The sequence below is a fragment of the Apium graveolens genome, chromosome 11, assembly GCF_009905375.1.
Source record: "Apium graveolens cultivar Ventura chromosome 11, ASM990537v1, whole genome shotgun sequence".
Classification (NCBI taxonomy): domain Eukaryota; kingdom Viridiplantae; phylum Streptophyta; class Magnoliopsida; order Apiales; family Apiaceae; genus Apium; species Apium graveolens.
Window position 1 is genome coordinate 7,265,378 of NC_133657.1, and position 21,670 is coordinate 7,287,047.

Consider the following 21,670-nt stretch of genomic DNA (forward strand, 5'->3'; position numbering starts at 1 on the left):
GCTCTTTTAGACAAAATGTTACTGTAACTTTGACAAAACATGATTAAAAAGGAAAAGTCCTTGTTTAGGACGCGTCCTACCTGAAGGATGATGTGTTTTGGATTGAAGGTGAGGCGCGTCAAAACCATAAGACGCGCCTAATTGAGCCTTGTGCCTTGATTAAATACGCAGGTACAACATGGTGTTATGCTCATATGTTTTTGCAAACAAAAATATTCATTAAATAACTAAAAGACGCTTCCAGTCAAGGAGGACGCGCCCAAGACGGTTACTTGCTTGACTTGTGATAGTCAAAATAGACGCGTCCTACGAATAAGACGTGCCCATGTGAATGGAAAAATAGAATACTTAAGTAAAAATATGCATGGATAAGGCAAAGAGGTTTTATAAAAAAGTGCAGGCGAATGAAGTTCAAAAATAGATATTACAATTTGCAAGGCTTCAAGGGGCCCGCACCCTTAAAATAGCTCGAGTACATAAAAGACAAAGGACGCGTCCTAAGCAGGAGGCACGTCCTGTGGCTTGTCTTGGTCTTCCGCAGGGGTAGGCTGAGTTTGAAGCGGAGCAGGATCAGGGGACACGTCCTCTTCCTCTAAGCCCAGAAAAATCCTTTTATTCTTGATGGAATCTGCGGCCCTGACCCTGAAATTATTGACCCATATCTGGGTGTCTACATCAAACTTTGAAAATGTATACCCCGGGTCGTTGGCAATGAACCCAGAACACCATTCTTCAAACCCAACCTGGAAGCCGTGCTGGTAAACTAGCTTTTTCTCCTCTGTCCACCCATGCAGCCTGTCATCATTCAGGGTGTCAAGCTCCAGCTGCATGGTGGAATTCAGTGCGATGACACTGTCCATTTGCTTCTCCATTGAGGAGACATTCCCTTCTAGCACAGCTTTGTCTGCCTCAAGACGCGTCCTCTCCCCCTCCAGGCGTTTGATCTCAGCATCTTTCTCTTGGACAAGCAGGGTAATGTATCTCTCCAGGGATTTAACTTTGTCTTCGGCATGGCTCTTTGCAGTGTCGGTAGCAGCAAGACGCGCCCTAAGCCTTGCAGCCATATTAGCACTTTGCCTAGCGTGCAAGTGGAGCTCAGCTGCAGCCCTCACCATGGCCTCCTCTGTTTGCTGCTCTGTTCTGAAGGTCCAACCTCTGACTTCTGAAGGTCCAACCTCTGACTTCATCCTCTGTGAAATCCCCAACTGAGGACGCGCCCAAATATCGAAGCTCGAAGGATTAATCATCTGGCACTACCTTTTGACGTTTGGAGGGCGCGTCCTCCACCCTTTCGGGAATGTCCAGCACAGTGGTGTCAATTATCTTGGGTGGAGGAGAAGAAGTTGCAATAGGAGGGGGGGTTTTTGCCTTTGGATCAACCTTTGTAGGGGCCTGTTTTTTGGCCCTTAGCTTTTTGGAGGCCCCAATTGAGAATCCTTTGGGAAGAGAGGCCATATCTGCGATATAAATATGAAAAGGTATTAGTTAAGTACAAGAAGACGCGTCCTGGGAACAAGACGCGCCCATATCATGATATAAAATTCTACATGCATGGCAGATATAGACGAATGCAAAGATGTATAAATGAGTGTGAGAATGATACGTCCTAAAGAAGTGACGCGTCTTACCTAAGACGCTTTTTGTAAAGGCATAAATAACAGCAATCAGAGAGTTTTATAAAGAGACACGCCCGGAGGGTAGGGCGCGCCCAAGGTGAGCATAAATATGATGCGTCCTAAAGCCGTGACGCGTCTTAAGTATAATAATTTCTTACCTTGCTCTAAATCCACCTTTTTGTTAACATCTGGCTGAATAATTTATGTGGTTTGGAGCCCTTTTGATTTTTCGGAAGCGGTGAGGATGGGTTTCCCATTATGGAAATCTCGAAATTTGCAGAGAGAACCCACCCATGGGGACAAAGCTCCTATTTTTTTCAAATTATCTTCGGTAATCATGTCCTTGAGGTTGAAATGTTTCTCAGCATACTGTAAAATCTTCTATGTTCTCTTCTTCTTCTTTCCTGTTAGCTCTTTCTGAGTTCTTTTGTCTGGAGAAGGGAGAATAGGTTACAACAAGGAAAGAGAGAGGGTTATAAAAGAAAAGGCGCGCCCTGATAGAGAGGACGCGTCCAAAACATTGAACTTACTTGGTTCCAAGTTGAAGCGAACGCACGTCCTTTTGACATCATAAATATAGAAAAATGGCTCCTTCCAGTCCCGTTCATGGCTGATTTTACCTTCATTAAATCCTTTGTTGTTCAACCATTTATTGACAACCAGGAAGTGGTACCCGGGAATTGATTTCCTGATGCTGTAGAAGAAGCAAAATTCTTTCATCGAGGGCGCGCCCAATCTCAGGTTATGGTACATAATGAACAGAGCCCAGGCTAGCTTGTATGAATTTGGTGATAGTTGGACTGGGGCCACGTCGTACCATTTCAAAATTTTCTTAATGTAGGGGTGTAAGGGCGCGCCCACACCCAAGGAAATTAACTTTGGAGTAAGCACCATTCTTGGGATCCTTTGGTTCCCAACGTTGAAGATGTGCGGCCTCATGGTTCGAAGAGGGCGCACCCAGATGCCCTCCATGTCATAGTATTTCATATGCCATTGGATTTCCCAGTCAGTCGCAGTCGAGTCAAGGGCAACACATGCTAGTTTACCTTCTTTCTTCCTTCTGGCATTTTTCTCTGTCTCAGTTAGGGAGCCAAGCCTGGCCCAGTCACAATCCACTTCAACATCTGAAGGTTCCCAATGTTCCAGGGGAGAATCAGATTTCTGAGGGGAAACAGGATATGTCTCGGGGTCAGGAACCCTCCTTTCGAATTCACTTACGCTGAGAGGTGACGCGTCCTGAGAAGGAGCCGCGTCTTGGGAAGCTGACGCATCCTGAGAGTAGGACGCGTCCTCGTCTGAAACAGCTATCCCTCGGGGCTTTTGGCTTGTAGCAGGAACAATCTAATCGTCCGTCCAATCTTCGATGGCGGCCCTTGTATGGAGAACTGGAGTTATTTGCCTTTTAACTCTCTTCTTTTTCATTCTAGAACTTATGGGGACATGATCCATGGAGTCAGAGCTGGAATCAGACATTATAGAGCTTCTTGATTTAAGGGAACCAAATACGTGTCTTTCTGCTCTAAGGAAGGAACTCGTCCTGTGAATTTCGGGAAAATCGGGTTTGAAAGTGATTAAGTGTGGGGAGTAGATACCAAGGCGTTTATTGAGAACCTTGAATGGATGGAAAGGGGAAGAAGATGACGCGTCCGCCAGCTGCAAAAGAAGGAATAAACATTTGAGGACGCGCCGGAAAAAAAAGGGAAGAGAAGGAAAATGAATGAATTATGATGAAGCTACTAGAGACATTATAGGACGCGTCCTAGGAACCTAACGTGTGGAATGCATTAGTTAGACGCGTCCTAGTAAATTGTTGTTCCTATGCGACCTTTAGTTAAAACGGCTTAAACATATGCCTTAAACAAAGGAAATAAGACGCGCCTTTACAGGTAGACGCGTCCTACGTGGTTACAATGTGGTAGAATGTTAATCGACTGTTAGCAATTTGGGGGAAATACAATGAAATCTTAGAAACATGCAATTGAAACATGGGGGAAGCTAAATATGGTATATTCACATATACATAAACATATACATACAAAAGAATATGAAGGGCAGTTGATATGAACATGAAGCATGCGAACAGTTTCTTGCTCATTAAAACTAATGTACTTGGCTAAATAAAGAAATAAGAGGAGATTTATGTACCTTTTGAGTTGGGGAGTTGATTGAGCAAGAGAAATCAAGTAATGGGAGGTTAAATCGTCGGGATTTTGAGCCAAAAGCTTGGGAGCGGCGGTAATGGTGGTTTCCGGAGAGAAAAAGAGTAAGGTGTAATTGTGGGTTGGAGGAAGATATTTATAGAGGATAGTCGGCTTACGTGGGCGACAGCTGTACACCACGGATATGGAGTGAAGGCACGGCGCGTCCTTTGTCAATGACGCGTCCTGTGAGCCAAATTTCGCTTTTTTGGAAAGAAATTCCAATTTTGTTTTCAACTGCAAATGGAATTTGAGGGGTAGTTGTTATGCCCAAAATTTGGCACTGGATTGACTTGGGTCAAATGCGGACTGGTTACAAGTCAAACTCGGTGTTACATTGAAGAGGACTAGGACGCGTCCAGCTAAAGAGGATGCGCCTGTTTTGGGAGGGATATGTTACGAGGTAAGATGAGTGCATGGTCAAAAAAGGACGCGCCCGGGAAATATGAACACGTCGATGTTTATGAAAGTGCTTGGCCGATGAGATTTTATGGCGATGGACGCTGTAGGACGCGCCTACTTTAACCATGACGCGTCATAGGAAGTGAAATGTTGTGCATGATGTTTTAGAGGGGACGGTGCAAGTATAATGAGGGTTAGGACGCGCCCTATGTTCTAGGACGCGTCCTGTGTTTGTTTTATGTGTTATTAATGGTAACTTCAGGAAAAATCTTGCCTGGAGAGGAGCAATGGAGGTTATTTTTACTAATGTATTTGTTGCAGGTAATCTTTGAAGAATTCCCTCCTTGAGACGGTCAAGGAGGGGGATGTCCGTGAAAAGCTAGAAGGCCTCCAGGGGTATGCCTGATGACTGAAGGCCTCCTCCTGTATTCAACGGGTGTCCTCGTTGGGGATGCGGGGTTAACTTTGGTGTGTGCTTTGGGAGCTCTGTTCTTGTATTCAACGGGTGTCCTCGTTGGAGAACTTTGGAGTCATCATGCACTTTGCACCCAAGAGTTTGGGATCACCTGTCCTGTTATCTGGTGAGTTATCCTCATTCGGGGGACAGGGACGCGTCTGGCACTTGGGGTGAACCGTGACTATACCTGTGTTCGTAAATCAAGGGAGATAGTTGTAGCGGAGTGTTATCCTTGCGCAGGGAGATGCACTATCCGTGAAATCCTGCGATTACGGACGAGCCTTGGGCCTTCGCGGTTGGGCCTCATAGTTGGACATTCCTAAAGCTAGCGGAAGACGGATATTGGATGGGCTTCTACTGGACTTAGGAATAAGAAGTTTAAACCCATCAGACTTCTTGTTCTGCGAGAACTACGTCAGGTTTGATCCCTATATAAAGGGTACGTAGGCACATTGAGAGGGTAAGAAGTTGAGAGCTGATAAGAGAGCCACCACTTACTCTGATCAATCTCAGCCTAAAACAACCACAATCAACCACACACCGCTTAAGTTTCCAGCAAAAAACCACCGTCACAGATCTTAGTTCCGGCGAGAAACCTCGATCTTTGTTGTTACCAGATTCCTCCGTCAACAATTTTACACATGAATAAGTTCTGATATGTAGTTTTGTTTTTGTTTTATTATTTCACAAATTTTGCAGCATTCAAGGATTTGATCTTCCTGATAGCCCATATACATCTCAAATAGCAGGGGAAATTTCTACAGTCACATCTCAAGTAGGAGGGGAAATTTCAACAGTATCTTATAAGTAGTCATGAAGTAGCAGCAGAAGATTGTTTTCATCTTTCTGATTCTCCTGAGTAGCGGAGACTTCGACAAAGATCCATATCCAAATCCAGTCTAAATGAAGTTAGTAAAAGAAAAATGCTACATCAGAAAAAGCAAGCCTGAAGACTTGTAGTCTTACTGTAAGTGTCTGGTTTTAGTTTATAAACAAAAGAACTGGAAGTAATCAGTAATGTACATACTTGAATATGCATAGTACTATAACTTTTGTCTATTTTTTTTTACTTATTTAATAGACTTGTCTGCACTTTTTACAAATTACTAGTTGAAAGCATGCAGTTGCAAATCCACCTGGCATTAGAATACTTGATATAAGCATTGTTGCTTTAAGTTTCAATCCCATAGTAGGGCCCAACTTGATTAGTGTAACACATGAGAAGCCCTTGTCGTGCGGAACAAATGTGCTCAAGTTGGCTAACTTTTCAACTTTGACATCATTGAGTTATTTGATTTCCTGTTATACTATACCAGAACTATGCAGGTGTCCTGTTAGCAGTTGTACCATGTACATCAGACTTCGCATCATTAAGTCATTCCATGCGCATAGTAAAATTGTATATTCTGCTATAAATTCCCTCTTTTTCTCACCAATGTTTCTTCTTTTTTTTACTGATATTGCTTATAGTTTTACAAATGAGTATCTGTTCTTAAACACTCTTTGTTTTTCTTCGAAATTTTTTATGCTTTCTATATAGATTATCCGGAGAATGCTATTGCTCAAGTGAACAAAGTAGGTGTTGATGAGAGGGGGATGTGGACCTTATGGTTGATTCAATTATAGATTTGTGGAACCCTTATCTTTAATTTGCTGTATGATATGAACATCTTATGTTCATAGAGCTCTGCCACTCAAACTAATACAGTTTCCACTATAAGCTTAAATTAATAATTGTGTTTAACATTTTCCACTATGTTTACATTGGAGTTCTACTTTTCCTTTCTTGTCCGGGTTTAGACTTTGTACACAGTACAGTATTATCATGCAACTTTTACAAATTTGATTGGCCGGATTTTTTCGCATTCTATTTGCCATTCGGTTCATAATCGTTCCGAACAGGGATTACAGGCTCCTTCCCCGACAGATTCCAGTAGAGCTGTCCTACTCCCATCTTTTCCACTATGTCCTGTTATGCTCAGTAGATACCATGTCGAGGAAACAGTCTCTCTAAAATCTCGAGTTATTAGAGAAAGGTCATTCTTATATTATTATTCTAACACCTACTGAGCTGATAGTATATGTTTTGATCAAGTTCTTTTTTATTTATATCAAGGCATGTACAAGATGCTGGTTTACAATATTAAGCAATGTGCAATCTACTTTGCTAATAACAAGGGGGTGTTTGGTTAATGGTTAATGTGTCCGGTTAACGGGAATCGGAATCTTAAAACCGAGTGATAGTGTTTGGATTACCAATTAAGTGGTGGGGAATGGGAACCTCATTCACTCTAAATGGATAAATTAAACCCACCATATCCCTTGGATTTCCATTTCATTCTATTCCCACTAACCCCCATTCTCATACCCTCCATTTTCATTCCCGATTCTCATTCCCGGCGGTACATCCAAACATCTCCCATATGTTTAAAAGACGACATATGCAAGAGTAGGTGCACAATGTCTATATTAAACTCTATATTGTGACTAGACTTTTATCATTTGTTCCTCTTGAAAACAAACCAACCGACAAAACGTGTTTATGCTTGGAGTCTACATTGTACATTTGTCGGACTCAAATATTGTTAAGCTCATGTTTCTTCTGCAACCGTGCATTTTATAACTAATTTGATCCGTTCACAAAACTGTCCCCGGAAGATCAAGATTTGTCGATGCACTCAGTAGTTCTGCAACCGGGCTTTTGCAGCGCTGTCACAATGGTCCATCATACAAACAAGAATCACTGTTGAAGTCAAAGAAAGTCCCAAAAGCCCAACAAATCTGAAACAGAGAAGTTAACATAGGCAATGAAAGTCCAAGTTTTATCGTAGAAGTTCTTGTCATTTTGTGCATAGAATTTCGTGAACTTTAGACAAAGTTTCAGCTAATGTAGGTGCTGTAGTATTCAATTCAAGTGTATGTTTACAAGTTAACAACACATGATCTTGAATCGATTTTGGCGCCCATGCACGCGTGCGCCCATAATTTTGGGTCCCCGTTATGTTTCTAATTTGTCTGAGCGCTGTTACTGATCAAGTCACCTTCCTGGTTCCTTCCTAAGCTGGTGTTTGTTTAAGTCAAGACTGCAGAGTCGCCTCATTGAACAACTGTGTTTACATACTCATCCTGTAGTGTCCATTAAGTGTGGGATAGTGTGGATGGTCAGGGCTAATAGATTATTAAATGCAATTTCATAAATTTACAGAATTTGTTTTTTTTATAATTGATAACACATGGACAGGCAAGAAATCAACTTCTAACATCTCGCAATGAATACAAGATCTCAACCACTGCATCAATACTTCGTTAACATAATCCTAACCTCCCGTAAGGAATATAAGATTTCAATCACTATATCAACACTTGGTTGTCATGAATTTAGAGAATTGAGTATTAAGAGTCATACATAATGGCAATGTACATGCACCAATGCCACTACATAATGGCAATGTACATGCACCAATGCCACTCTCCTAGCTTGGTTTATATATTACCCCTCCTCTTACGGTAACAAGCTGAAAATTTAAAGTTGTTGCCCACCATAGAATTCAGGCTGTCAAACAAATTTGAAAAATTTGATATTCACCCGAAAAATTCGCATTCATATCTAATATCTGAAAAAAAAAAAGAATATTATTCACATTCGAAATAAAGCGGATATTATTCGTATTCGAATCCGGGATATTCGAATCTGAAACTAAATATATATATGATATTTAAATTATATAAACATATAATTATATATAATTTAAAATTTAATTTTTGAGTTTTTAGTGTGTAAATGCATTAAATAAATACATTAATACAAATTTTATATAATTGTACTCATACTTTATACATATTTAGTTATATTATTTGTGTTTAATCGTAAAAAATATTCTAAAATCATCGTTAATACGATAGGGTCATCAAAAAAATTCAAAAGATCCGATATTCGTCCGGACTATTCTCATTCGTATCCGAGAAAAAGCGGATATTATTCATATCCGAAATAAAACGGATATTATCTGTATTCGAATCCGACAATTGTAAATGCGAATATCCGTATCCGAAATATCACAACCTGATAGAAACAAATTATTTGAATTAAGCATTTAAGAATTACAAATAAACTGTCTAATATGGTTAAATAATGATTTTTTTTAATAAAAATTCCTTACTCCGTTTATTGCATTCAGATTCAATTCACATCACATGTATCGTTACTCTTGAGAAAAACTACAAATAGATTGTTTGTTAATCATTTTTACTTTACGGTTATAGTTGTGTTAAACTAAGTCATGAATGTAACGTGGATATCACTTTGACTGCGCTCTAATAAGAATTTCAATACTTTCCATCTTTTCCAATACTGATCCCTAGTATTGATGCTTGCTTGTATATTACTGAAACAGAACATACAAGTTGACATGCATATATTTCTTTAATTTAAAATCTGATTTTTTGGATATTGTTATAGCTAAAATTTGATATTATATTATTTTATGTTAAAAACGGGTTAATTGGAATAAATTATGATAACAAAAATAAAAAAGTATATTTTGTTCCGCAATGCATTACAAGAGATCGCGTCGCCTTAGGATAGAAAGCGCCATAATTTAATAAAATAAGTGATAAAGGCTGCTTTGATGATGAATCGCAATGCAAGAAGAAGTGAGCATACTCCATCAGGCGAGGGCGCGCCATAGACCTTAGGGAGATGCAATGATTGACATGCATGTGTAATTGGATTTATTCTCGTTCAGAACAGTAAACATGAGAAAGCTTAGAAGAGGGCAAGCATGAAGATGATAATGAAAGTTATTTTTACTAACATATTTGTTGTAACTACTTTTTAAAAGAATTCACATCTTGACGACTCATGAAAGGGATATCCGTGAATAGTTTGAAAGGGCCGGATGATTGAAAGCCTTCTAATGTATTTAACGGGTTCAGGGATGCAGGGTTAACCTTGATGCGTGTTTTAACAGTTTTGTTCTTGTTATTAACGGGTGTCTTCGTCGGCAAACTTTGAAATCATACTGCATTTTGCTTCTAAAAAAATTAGAATTACATGTCATGCTATCACGTGTCTTATCCTCATTCGGGGGACAAGGATGCGTCCGGGATTTCAGGTGAATCGTGGTTATACCTGCGTTCGTAATCAATGGAGATAGCTGACAGCGGCATGCTATTCTTACGCATCGACATTATGGACGAGTCTTTGACCATAGAGGTTAAGTCTCATAGTTAGACATTACTAAAACTAGTAAAGTACGGTTTTCCGTAGGTTTTCTATTGGGTTTCGGGATGAGAATTCTAAACCCATTATATTTATTGTTCCCTAAAAAATACGTAAGTTTTGATCCCTATATAAAAAATATGTAAAGAATACGTATACACATTAAAAGGGGGAAGTTGAAAACTAAAAACGGCACGCCGCTTAACCTAATAAATCTTAGCCATCAATTAACACACATACACCACACGCCGCTTATTTTTCCGGCGAAAAATCGTTATCGTAGATCTTATTTTCGACGTAGAATCTCAAACTTTATTATGAACCAAAAATTATATCTTGATCATTTATTTATCACTTTAATCAACTTTAAATTGTAAATAATAATTTTAATTTAATCCAAACACTCACTCCATTTGGACCAAATGTTATTAATAAGCGAATCATAAATTAAGACCCCTTGGCCCATATTAAAATTAGTAAAATATTAGTATAAAATAAATAACTAAGTTAATTTTTATCTGGGAAAAATATTTCTGGATTGTTTATTTGTATTTATCAAATAAATATAAAATAATTCGAATATTCGATTCTCGCATGCCCGAAATTCATTAAAATAGATACTCAACTCTAATGCACACAGTCTCGTTAAAAAAAACATCGCATGTTTTGTTTGCCACAAGAAGAATCAAAATAAAGGGAGAAATTTCACTATTAATTAAGATTAACATGTATCATCTCTTCATTTACGGGATTAATATTAATATACGAGTTACCTTATTTATTTATGAGTAAATATTGAATACCACGATAACGATTTATCCCGTCAACCATTTCGGCAACGATTTTTGAGAATTTAGGATTTCTGTTTGTTTGTGAGAAGAAGAATCGGAATAAAGGGTGAAATTTCAGTAATCAAGATTAACGTTCGTTTGATTTTGGGGAATGAAGAATACATATGAGGTGGTGAGGGACAGCGGTTATAAAAAGGGAGAGGGGGTGGAAGATAAGATTAGTGGGGCATGACATAATCCACCCGTTACTTTGTTTAACAAGGGGACAAAAATAAGATCAAGATTTCCTTTTCCCTTCGTTAATAATGAACGGGTTTTCTAATATGTACTGACTAACATGAGTTTGGAATATTTTGATCATAAAATTTTATGTTTATTGTTTGTCCTTAAACACGCATTAGAAATGCCCAATAATGAAAGAACAATAATCATCCCCGCAATTACTTTTGATTTGATCTAATCTCATTACATTAATACAACATGCATCCTCAAGTGGCTTTCACCATCACGCGTCATTATGTGTAGTTAATCTTCTTGATTATCACCACTAATTTAATACACCACACGTATGTTTATATTCCGATAACGTGGAACGTAGTTTGTTTTACTACTTCCGGATACAAACAATTCTTTATTCTTTACGTCCCGTCTCAGGATATGTGCAAATCTGTACATGCTTAACTTATTGGTTTTTATTTTTCAGAAATATTAAAATGAAAAAGAGAGTATTTCATGACTTGGAAAGCAGCTTGCATGAGGGGGGTAATTTATGTAACTTTTCTCATAAAGTAAAAATAACCCATAAAAGATCTGTAATATTTGAACTCTTGTCTCAGTGACACTTATGATAGGTTGAAAATTCTACTCTCGTATGTATGTATATGTATATACTTTCTATGTTTCATTTTAATCGTCGCTTGACTTTTTTGCACATATCTCAAGATATATCGACCGCATAACAAAAATTATTATTTTTTTTGTAATAAAAGTTTAAGTTATATATTTTTATTCAAAAAAAGAAATTTTGAAAAATTATTATCTTAGCTATACTGTTAAAACACTTAGAAATGTGTAAAAAAGTCAAACAACTATTAAAAAGAAACAGAGAGAGTAATAATTAAATAGGGAAAAAATAGAATAAAATTAGATCCATGTAATAATAAGTTTTGGGAAGTTAAAGTGAGGATTCCTGATGTCTTGAACAAGCAAATCTGCTGTCAACCTATCTCCAAATGTCACCGATTATTTGACTTGAGAAAATAGTTCTCATCTCTCAATTTCCGACGGATTCAAATTCCGACAAAACCACGTTTCGTTTTTTTTTTGATAATTTACAAAACCACGTTTCTATGTATTTTATTTTATATGGTACATTTGCATTGGGTAAACTATAATCTGGTCCACTTGTATTAATAGTTATTTAAAAATAAGTACAATATTTATATAAGATAATGAAAGATGCCAGAGTAATACTCCTAATAATAAATCAAATCCACCTAGATGTAATAAATGATTTCAACTGCAACATAATAGTAATAAATATGGAGAGAATAATCAAAGCCATCGTGCAAAGTATTTTTGGGCCACCGTGTATACGTCTGCGGTACTTCCTTCCTCCGTGATTTATTTGATTTGTTGCGATCATAACCAAATTTTAACTATAAATTATATGCAACTTTTTTTATAATTTTGAAATTTTTAAAATACATTATAAATTACTTTAGATATAATTTTAACACTACTATTTTTATATTTTTATGATTATATATATAGAGAGAGTCTTCCTCCAATACAAACTAAATTAAAATATAAACTACAAATTTTACCCCACCCAATTTAAATATGAGTAATGCTAGAGGTACAAAATAAAATTACAAAAAATTGTCACAAAATGACATGACATGGGTGATTTGAGTCATGTGACACAATGAAAAAATTCAATTGATCCTATTAATATTAATGTAACTGCAGGGTGGTTCATTTATATTTAGTCAACCAACACGAGACATGTGGCATTTGTAACTATTTTAATAACTCATTTTGCACATCTAGCATTTTCCTTTAAATATACTCTCCCACACACAACTCCACCTAATTCCCTTCATTTTTAATTTAATTTTTCCCGTCAATTGGTGAACTTTTTTAAAATCTAATTTCACTGTATTTTCCTGCATCCTCCAACAATCGGTATGAATACCATATTTGATATATTTCGACGATAAATCACTAATTATGTCTACGAGAATCACTAAATTCTGCTGGTTGCTAGAATAGTACCGATTTCAGCTTACTGATTCGGATAAGTTTAAATACTGATTTGTCGTCAGAATATAGCAAATATGCTATGCAAATTGATGAGTGGGAGATGGAGAAAAATACGGTGAAGTTATTTTTAAAAAATAGGTAACCGACTAACGGGAAAAGTCAAATTAAAAACGAAGGGGAAAATATATACATGCACATGGAGGAGAGAGAAATAGATTAAACATATGGTTATTATTTACTTTGTAGTTTGTATTCTAATATTGGTTTGTACTTGAACACTTGCCTATATATATAATTTGTGGTCAAGTTTCGATCGGTCAATTTTCCCGCTATAAATTAAATAAGCAAAAAGTTATAAGACTGACAGAATATAATCCACTTAAAATGTAATAACCATAATTTCTTCACAGCGGAGACAATTCATGAAGGAATTTAATAGCAATAAAATTTGAGATAAGTCGTCAAAATTAAAATCTATGACGGCAGTTCTTTGCTGGAAAATCGAACAAAATGTGGTGTTTGTGTGTTTAATGGTGGTTGAGATTGCTTAAAGTGACTCCTTTGCGCTCTCAACTTCCAACCTCTTACAATTTGCCTTCGTATCCCTATTTATAGGGAATCAAGCCAGCGTAGTTCTTGGGAGCAAAAAACCTAATGAGCTTGAATTTCTTATGTTGAGGTTCAATAGAAAACCTACTGAAAACCGTGTTCTGCTAGCTTTAGAAATGTCTGTTGATGAAATCATTTCTACTGGTTTTAGGAATGTTCGTCGATGAGGCCTAACCACAAAGGTTCAGGGCTCATCCACGTCTTCGAGACTTCGCGAATAAGGTATCTTCTCGACCGAGGATAACCCTTCGCTACCAGCTATTTCTAAAGTCCTTGGACCATGAATTATCCCGAATGTTGAACTTATCCTTGTCCCCTGAATGAGGAGCCAGATTACAGGACTCCCAAACTTTTGGGTGCAAAGTGTAAAATATTCCGAAGTCTTTCAACGAGAACACCCTTTGATTACAGAGACAGAGATCTTAAAACACACATTAAAGTTTACCACAGTCCCCACATCCTCAATGAGAATACCCATTAATTATATGAGAAATTTTTTCGTCTAGGCATATTACTGGAGGCCTCCAACTACGAACACCGCCTAAATAGAGTACGTGTAAAAAATACGTCAGTAATAATAATTTATCGCCCTTCTGAAATCACGAAACATCAAAAGAATATGTTCAAGAAATTCACCTACAACTCGTCTTCGGCCAAATAAAATATTAGGGTGTTTTATTATCTTGAGAGCATTTTCGTTTTCGTTTTCCGGGAAGAGGGCAAACCCTAATTTAATTTTAAGTAGGCAATTACTTAATAATTTATTATAATTGAATACGATTGACCTAAATTTGACCCGAACAATCCTTGTACCAAATTTTGGATATAACACGAACGTATATAAATGCGAGTTACTACCTTGTACTTAATTGGTGAGTTAAAGGGGTTTTTTATTTTCAAATCTATCATTGTTCTGTCTTCTTAAGTTTTAACTCACTCAAAGGTACTTGCTGAAAAAGCTACTACTATTGATCTGATATTGACACCTTTGGTTTTTGTTAAGTATTGCTACTGATTCTCTCTTTACTCTCACTTCTCCTCCTCTGTTATTCTTCTTTTTAGTGCTAATACTATTTGCTTTCTTCTATCAAATGTTTCAGTTACAAGCTTTCTTTTAAAGGCCAAAAATGAATTCTTGCACTCAGCTTTCACCAAGATTATTCTTCCTGCAAATGGGTTGCTCATAATAAATCTCTAAAAGGTAAACTTCATTTTCCCCTTAATCTCTATGTTCTCTGTGCTAAGAGTATATTAAGTCTGTGTAAATTCTTGATATTATTTTTTTGCTAAATGAATTCATATTTGAGCTTCATGGTCTTCTACAGCCTGTAAAACCACTCTTGATTTCCCTTTTTACTGATAATGAATATGAAATTTCATAATGTTGTAGAATCCTTTGTCAAATGTTACTGTAATTTCTATTGAGTAACAAATCTGAAATCTTTAGATAATGACCTCTCATGTATTTGTGAGGTATGAGCTATCCCCCTAAGCCTTAAGGACTAAGAATCATAAAGTGTTTAGCTTCAACATAATCTAGGTGATCAGTGTTTGAAAGATCAATATTAAGTATATGAGCCTGCACAAAAAGAAGAGTGATTTGAATACAAGGGTATACTCTGTTTCATGAAGGTTAGGTTAAGTTTTTAATTTTTACCCAATTTTCAGCTCCTCCGTATGCAGATTCAAGGCTAGGCTGAAGCTACAAGTTAGACCTTGCGCATTTACAAGGTACCGAGCATATGATGGTTGCATCTTGATGTAATTTTTATGTGTATCTGGAGTGCCTTCATTTTCAAGAAATTGTTCATTAATATAGGTGAGACAAGCATGCTAGTTTCTTCGATGCAAGCATCACGGCGCAGAAGATCAAGCTTGTCCAACACATTGTACTATCCATCAACACAAGGTGTTGAGCACTGCCCTTTTCCCAAGTCCGAATCTTTAGACAAGCAGCTACACTGCAATAATAGCATCGCGGGTATTGACACCGAACACTACTGCACCCTAGAGTCTTCTTCAGCCACGGGCAATTTTGGTTCTCTTAACAACGCAGTATCAATTGTCTCCATGTCGCAACAGGAATCTCAATCATACCTACCTAGTTCCTACCACTCACCCGATAATAACTATGGATCTCCAATGAGTGTGTCCTGCCTGACCGATGACACAACTGAGCTCAGACAGAATTCAAACACAAATGATTTCAAACACAAGCTTAAAGAATTGGAAACTTTAATGCTGGGACCAGATTCCAATTTTCTTGACAATTTTAACTGTAACTTGGCCTCACCAGAAACTGACAAATGGAAACGGATGTTTGAGGAGATTCCTAGAAGGGATATGAAGCAGGTGCTTATTTCCTGTGCCAAAGCAGTATCAGACAATGATTTGTTGACTGCACAATGGCTGATGGCCGAACTACGTCTAATGGTATCAGTTTCAGGTGAGCCAGTTCAGCGTCTTGGTGCATATTTGCTGGAAGGCCTTGTAGCTAGGCTGGCCTCTTCTGGAAGTTTGATCTATAAATCTTTGAGATGCTCAGAACCAGAAAGCTCTGAGCTGCTTTCTTATATGCACGTTCTCTATGAAGTCTGCCCCTACTTAAAATTCGGGTACATGTCTGCAAATGGTGCAATTGCAGAATCAATGAAGGATGAGAACAGTGTTCATATAATTGACTTCCAAATTGGACAAGGAAGTCAGTGGATAACCCTGATCCAAGCTTTTGCAGCTAGGCCTGGAGGACCACCCCATATACGAATAACAGGCATAGATGATTCCACTTCAGCATATGCACGTGGAGGAGGGCTGAATATTGTGGGAAAGAGGCTTTCTAGACTTGCCCGTTCATTTAAGGTTCCATTTGAATTCCATGCTGCAGTAATGTCTGGTAGTGAGGTCCAGCCAGAAAGCCTAGGAATTCATTATGGCGAGGCTTTGGCTGTAAATTTTGCTTTCATGTTACACCACATGCCAGATGAAAGTGTTAGCACTCAAAATCTTCGAGATGGGCTTTTGAGGTTCGTTAAGAGTTTAAATCCCAAGGTTGTGACCCTTGTTGAGCAAGAGTCCAACACAAACACTGCTGCATTCTTTCCTCGCTTCCTTGAAACAATGGACTACTATTCAGCTATGTTCGAATCAATTGAAGCAACTCTTCCCAGGGAGCACAAGGAGAGAATCAGTGTGGAACAGCACTGCCTAGCCAGAGATGTTGTCAATATTATAGCGTGCGAGGGGACTGAAAGGGTGGAGCGTCATGAGCTTATGGGAAAATGGAAGTCCAGGTTCAAAATGGCTGGTTTTACTCCTTATCCTTTGAGTTCTTTGGTAAATGCCACTATCAAAAAACTATTAGACAACTACTGTGATAAGTACAGGCTTGAAGAAAGAGAAGGTGCTCTGTATCTCGGATGGATGAACCGAGATTTGGTGGCTTCATGTGCATGGAAATGAGGGAGACAGGGGGGAGAGGGGCTCAAGTTAACTATAAAATTTAGGTTTTGGGTTAAATACCTGAGATTCAAACCTTGTACCAGTGCTCTCTGATCTTCTGTCATTCTGGTTTACGTGGTAAAATGGTATAGAAAAAAATGACAAAAATGACACCCCGGGTTATGTTCTAAACTATGAGATGCATTACGTTATCATGTATATTATTTCAACTTTCAAGTTTATTTCTGGCATTGAAGTTTAATCCGTTTCGCAGATACTAATGCCAGAAAATGAATGATCGATCACCGCCTTTTTCCATAAAACGAGAACTGCTCAATTGACAAACCAGTAGTAGTTCCATAACTACCATTGATGCCAATTGAAATGTTCTGTATTGTCCTACCAATTTTACAACTTCTAATACTCCAGCTCCAGGCCTTTTAACTGCTAAGCTCAAAAGCTTGTTATTTCAAATGGAACATGCCAATAAATGTCAAGAAAAGGAAATCGAACATGGCAATTGAGTTGTCAATTGCGCACAGAATATATTGAGACCCTACAAAGAGATGATTGGGCTCCCCCATTTGCAGAAACATACTTGACAATTGCCCCCACCGCCCACGCGAGACCAATAATGTATTTTGAATATTTAGATTGCGAGATTTGATGGACCTCACTACGGGATATAATAAAGAACTTTTCCTATTAGCCTATTATGTAAGCTAGTAATTAATAAATTGTTAACAAGGTTCGGTTCTTTCAGATGCACGGTCCGGTTCTGTTTCCAAAATATTCGGTTTCGGATTCTTTCGGTTCCGGTTCGGTTCAGGCCAGTTGCATAGACCTATTCCCATCCATGGTTTTGGCAAACTCCTGGACCATTGTTGAGAAATTGACATCTTGGACCAAGTTTAAAAGTATAAATGCAAAAGAAACTTGTAGGCTGCAGAAATACTCGGCATTTACCTACAGAGATTCTGTGATGGAAAACTCTAAGACCTTTATGCTGGACTAAGATGTAACTTATGGAATACAGAGCTTAAATCCACATTGCTCGGGAGCAACAATAGAAGTCTAATCGGACAAGTTACAAAATCTCTCCGAACTTCACACTTCAAAGAAAGAACACCAATAGTTTTACTGAATGTATTTAGGACATTATGGTCAGCTAGGGTGCAAAGGACTGAAGAGTAAGCCCCCAAGCTCAATACTTGAAAATCACCAAATGCTAGTTTTATATACATCATAACAGAAACCACAAACATGGAAATGTGAAAAGTCCACACTGGATCAGGATACATACAATGCCAACGAAGAGAAGCACAACACATTATTATTGATGATGATACACATAATGAAACAACATGTATTAGTAACTAACTGCAGCTGGTTCAAGAGTCTGATCACTCTGAACTTTCGCAGTTTCAACAATAACTTGTCCATTAACATAATGTTGACGACATACAGGCATGTAAACATCAGCACCAGCTATAAGCTCTGTTTGAGTCTCTGCAGTCTTCCTTAACGTAAAAAATGCCTTTCTGCCACATTGTTCACATCGAGCTGTCAACTTAGTTACTGTATCAGCAATGGGTATGATGTCAAGTACTGATCCAAAGCTTCTCCTGTAAAAAAACATTTCATCGGTGTCCACCACGAAAATGCTAAAAAGGCAAACATATGATTGAGAGAAGATAATCATAGAGAATTACGGTGAAAGGAGAAAAACAAGGGATGAATGAATAGGATTAGCACCTCAAGTAGTCACCATCAAGTCCAGCGATTACAATAGTTTTACCATCAGTATCAGCTGCCTTGCAGCAAAAATCATAAAGGTCATCAAAGAACTGAGCTTCGTCGATACCAATCACATCCAGCTGTTGCCACACAACACATTCTCAGTTGTAAACAACCCTTCCATTTAATATAATCAATTGTTAAAAGACCAAAACTAGAATAGTAATACATCAGTTCATGATTAAGCATCTCATTTTTTAGACTATTTTATGGACATTTAATTTATTTAATTTTAAAAAAATATTTGTATAAAGCCAGGTTTTATGGATTAAATAACATACCCAGTCCTAGAGATAAGAGTTGAGCCTATGTAAGAAACCACACATCACACAACCCACCGATGAGTGGAACACTACTTTACATGTAGTTCTGAAATCTTGAGAATTCAGGAATTTTTTTTAGCAATAGTGCTGGATTTTTCAAAATTATGAAGCATGTTTATAGGAACAGTTCCACTACTTTTGGCTTTTGGGAGTTATAAGAGCTACATTAAGCTCTACCAAATAATATACCGAGTATGTTTGATCTAACGTAAAAAAGATCTCGAATTCTACATACAAATAAAATGGAATCAGGTATTAAGCCAGGTTTTGAGGATTGAATAACATACCCACTCCCAGAGAATAAGGGCGGAGCCTATCTAACAAAGCACACATCACACAACCCACTGATGAGTGGAACATTACTGTATATATAGTTGTGAAATCTTAAGAATTTAGGGGGGGATTACCAATAGTTCGGGATTTTTCATAATCATGAAGCATGTTTATACGAACAGTTCCCCTACTTTTGGGAGTTAGGTCAAACCTAAATTATTCTTTACGAAATATGATATACCGAGTATGTTTGATCTACATAAAAACGATATTGGTTGTTTTTTAGACCTTAACACAGTAAAACAAAATAAACCTGAGATATAGGTAAAGTTAATACTCACAAAATTAAACTTGAAATTTAAGAATATACAATTAAAACTTTAAAAACTAACCTTGTTGTAAGCATGAGAACCAAGGCGTTGAGTGAAAGCTTGAAGATTAGGCAAAGCCCAACACGGGTATTTTATGCCATCATGTGTCACCACTGAATCTACTGCATATCTGTTATCTTTACTCGACTTTATCAACGCCACCTTCCTGTCATTATATATATTTTAAAATAACTTAGAAAACAATTAGGACGCTTATTATGGGACGAGGGAGTAAATTAGTATCGTAATAATAAATTAATGTATAAAATTGTTTAATCATAATATAAAATTTGGATTTTCTATTGTGCGCACATGGACACGTGATAAATTTCCGCGTTTATCATGTGTCCGAGATTTTCTATTGTGTGGACATGAGAATATAAATTTTTGCGTTTGTCAGGTCATGGACACATAATAAAAATTTAGTGTAAAATTAGGAGTATTAAAAAAGGATGGAGGAGCGGACCTGCCATTAGCGGCTTCAGATTTGACACGACGAAGAAGAGCGGTGGTTTTGCCAGCAAACATGGGGCCTACAATGACGTGGATCTCACCGGAGGAAGTGGGACCCTTCACATCGGAACCTCCTCCGACTCCTACTCTGGTTTGGGCGATGGAGGAGCAAATTGTAATTTGTGTTTTGATTGAATGAGAAGAAGACGACGACATGATGATGACTGCTTCGGGTGAATTGTCAAAGATTGGACAAATAATTGAGGGGTTTTAAAGCTTGATGGGGAAGCTTAATATAATACACACGCATATATAGATGAGGAGGTTTGATAATTGACATTATGATATGACAAAATATTGAAATTTGAAATTTGCGAGGGAGGGAAGGAGGGGCTCTTCGAATTTATTTCGAGGGAATTTAAATTTTGTTTTGGTACGATTCGTAGACCTACTCAACCTCTATTTTTGGGTTGGCCCATCAAAGTAATGGAACCCTAGTACTAATCTTAATACGGAAAAATGATAAATATAATTGATTTTTCAAAAAAAAAAAATTCTTAAAAAAATGATCAATTTTAATATATGTTATAAGATATCAAAATTTAATAATATAAAATTTAAACTTTTAATAGAAATTAAATTTGAATGATATAATAATATAAAATATTCTCCATCCTTGCCCCTAATTGTATATTTATGATAATGGTTTCAACCCTCATTTTAAGTTGCATATAAACTGTAATTATGTAATTTATTTTTATTATTTTTTTTTAGAATAAAAATTCAAACATTTTATTTTTATTAAATTTTAAAAAAAAATAAGTTACATAACCTTATATGCACATCAAATTGCGTGCAGACATTATCTCAACGTCAGAATTGGGAGAATATGTACTTATTTGTAACATTATAAATGAAAATATCAATACTTATCTTTAGTGATATATACTTATTTGTAATTTTATAAATAATAATATAAAATTATAAATACTTGATATTAGTTGTATTCGAACGTGAGAGTTTTTTTTATATAATTATAAATATAAATAATAATATAAATATTTAACATTGACGGATTCGAACATGAAAACTTTAATAGTGTATAAATAATAAAATTTATTGTTGACAAGATCAAAACCTATGAACTTGGTTAACATATTTTTTTTTAATATTAAGATATTACACTCCTAATCATTTAATTAAGAAAATATGATGTTCACATTTAAAGAATAACCAAACCAAATAAACAAGAATAAGCCAAGAATGGTGTACCAAATTATACTAATTATATTTAATAACATAGATTGAATCAAAACTTAGGCCCTCGTTCGCAATGTTACTTTCAAGTAATCCGTAACTTTTTTAGAAAAAAATATAATTTAAATAAAAGGTTAAACATAAAAAATAAAATTAAGTTTTATTATCAAAATAAAAAATATATTATTTATTTAAAAAT

The 21,670-nt window shown here is 36.8% G+C and overlaps 2 protein-coding genes across 4 annotated transcripts; one reads left to right on the plus strand and one right to left on the minus strand.

Annotated features, from left to right (window-relative positions):
- Positions 1-14,581: 14,581 nt before the first annotated feature.
- On the plus strand, positions 14,582-17,259 carry LOC141696984 (scarecrow-like transcription factor PAT1). Of its 2 annotated transcripts, none has more exons than XM_074501152.1 (3): positions 14,582-14,760; positions 15,228-15,290; positions 15,379-17,259. In XM_074501152.1, exon 3 carries the CDS (start codon positions 15,390-15,392, stop codon positions 17,016-17,018), a length of 1,629 nt encoding a protein of 542 aa, XP_074357253.1. In that variant the 5' UTR covers positions 14,582-14,760; positions 15,228-15,290; positions 15,379-15,389; the 3' UTR covers positions 17,019-17,259. The 2 variants fall into 2 exon arrangements, with proteins under 2 accessions (XP_074357253.1, XP_074357254.1); XM_074501153.1 differs by having other exon boundaries at positions 15,243-15,290.
- Positions 17,260-18,110: 851 nt separating this feature from the next.
- LOC141696985 (thymidine kinase-like) lies at positions 18,111-20,526 on the minus strand. 2 transcript variants are annotated; one of them, XM_074501154.1, is made up of 4 exons: positions 20,228-20,526; positions 19,783-19,927; positions 18,753-18,874; positions 18,111-18,661 (listed from the first exon to the last, which is right to left on the minus strand). In XM_074501154.1, the coding sequence occupies exons 1-4, from the start codon at positions 20,428-20,430 to the stop codon at positions 18,367-18,369; spliced, it is 765 nt and encodes a 254-aa protein (XP_074357255.1). In that variant the 5' UTR covers positions 20,431-20,526; the 3' UTR covers positions 18,111-18,366. The 2 variants fall into 2 exon arrangements, with proteins under 2 accessions (XP_074357255.1, XP_074357256.1); XM_074501155.1 differs by having other exon boundaries at positions 18,111-18,622; positions 20,228-20,518.
- Between the last annotated feature and the right edge of the window lie 1,144 nt (positions 20,527-21,670).

Coding starts and splice junctions, on each gene's coding strand:
- LOC141696985 (XM_074501154.1), bottom strand. CDS start 20,430: ATGTCGTCGTCTTCTTCTCATTCAATCAAAACACAAATTACAATTTGC. Junction 19,928..20,227: donor TCTGAAGCCGCTAATGGCAG/GTCCGCTCCTCC, acceptor ATATAATGACAG/GAAGGTGGCGTTGATAAAGT. Junction 18,875..19,782: donor GTTCTCATGCTTACAACAAG/GTTAGTTTTTAA, acceptor GTGTGGCAACAG/CTGGATGTGATTGGTATCGA.
- LOC141696984 (XM_074501152.1), top strand. CDS start 15,390: ATGCTAGTTTCTTCGATGCAAGCATCACGGCGCAGAAGATCAAGCTTG.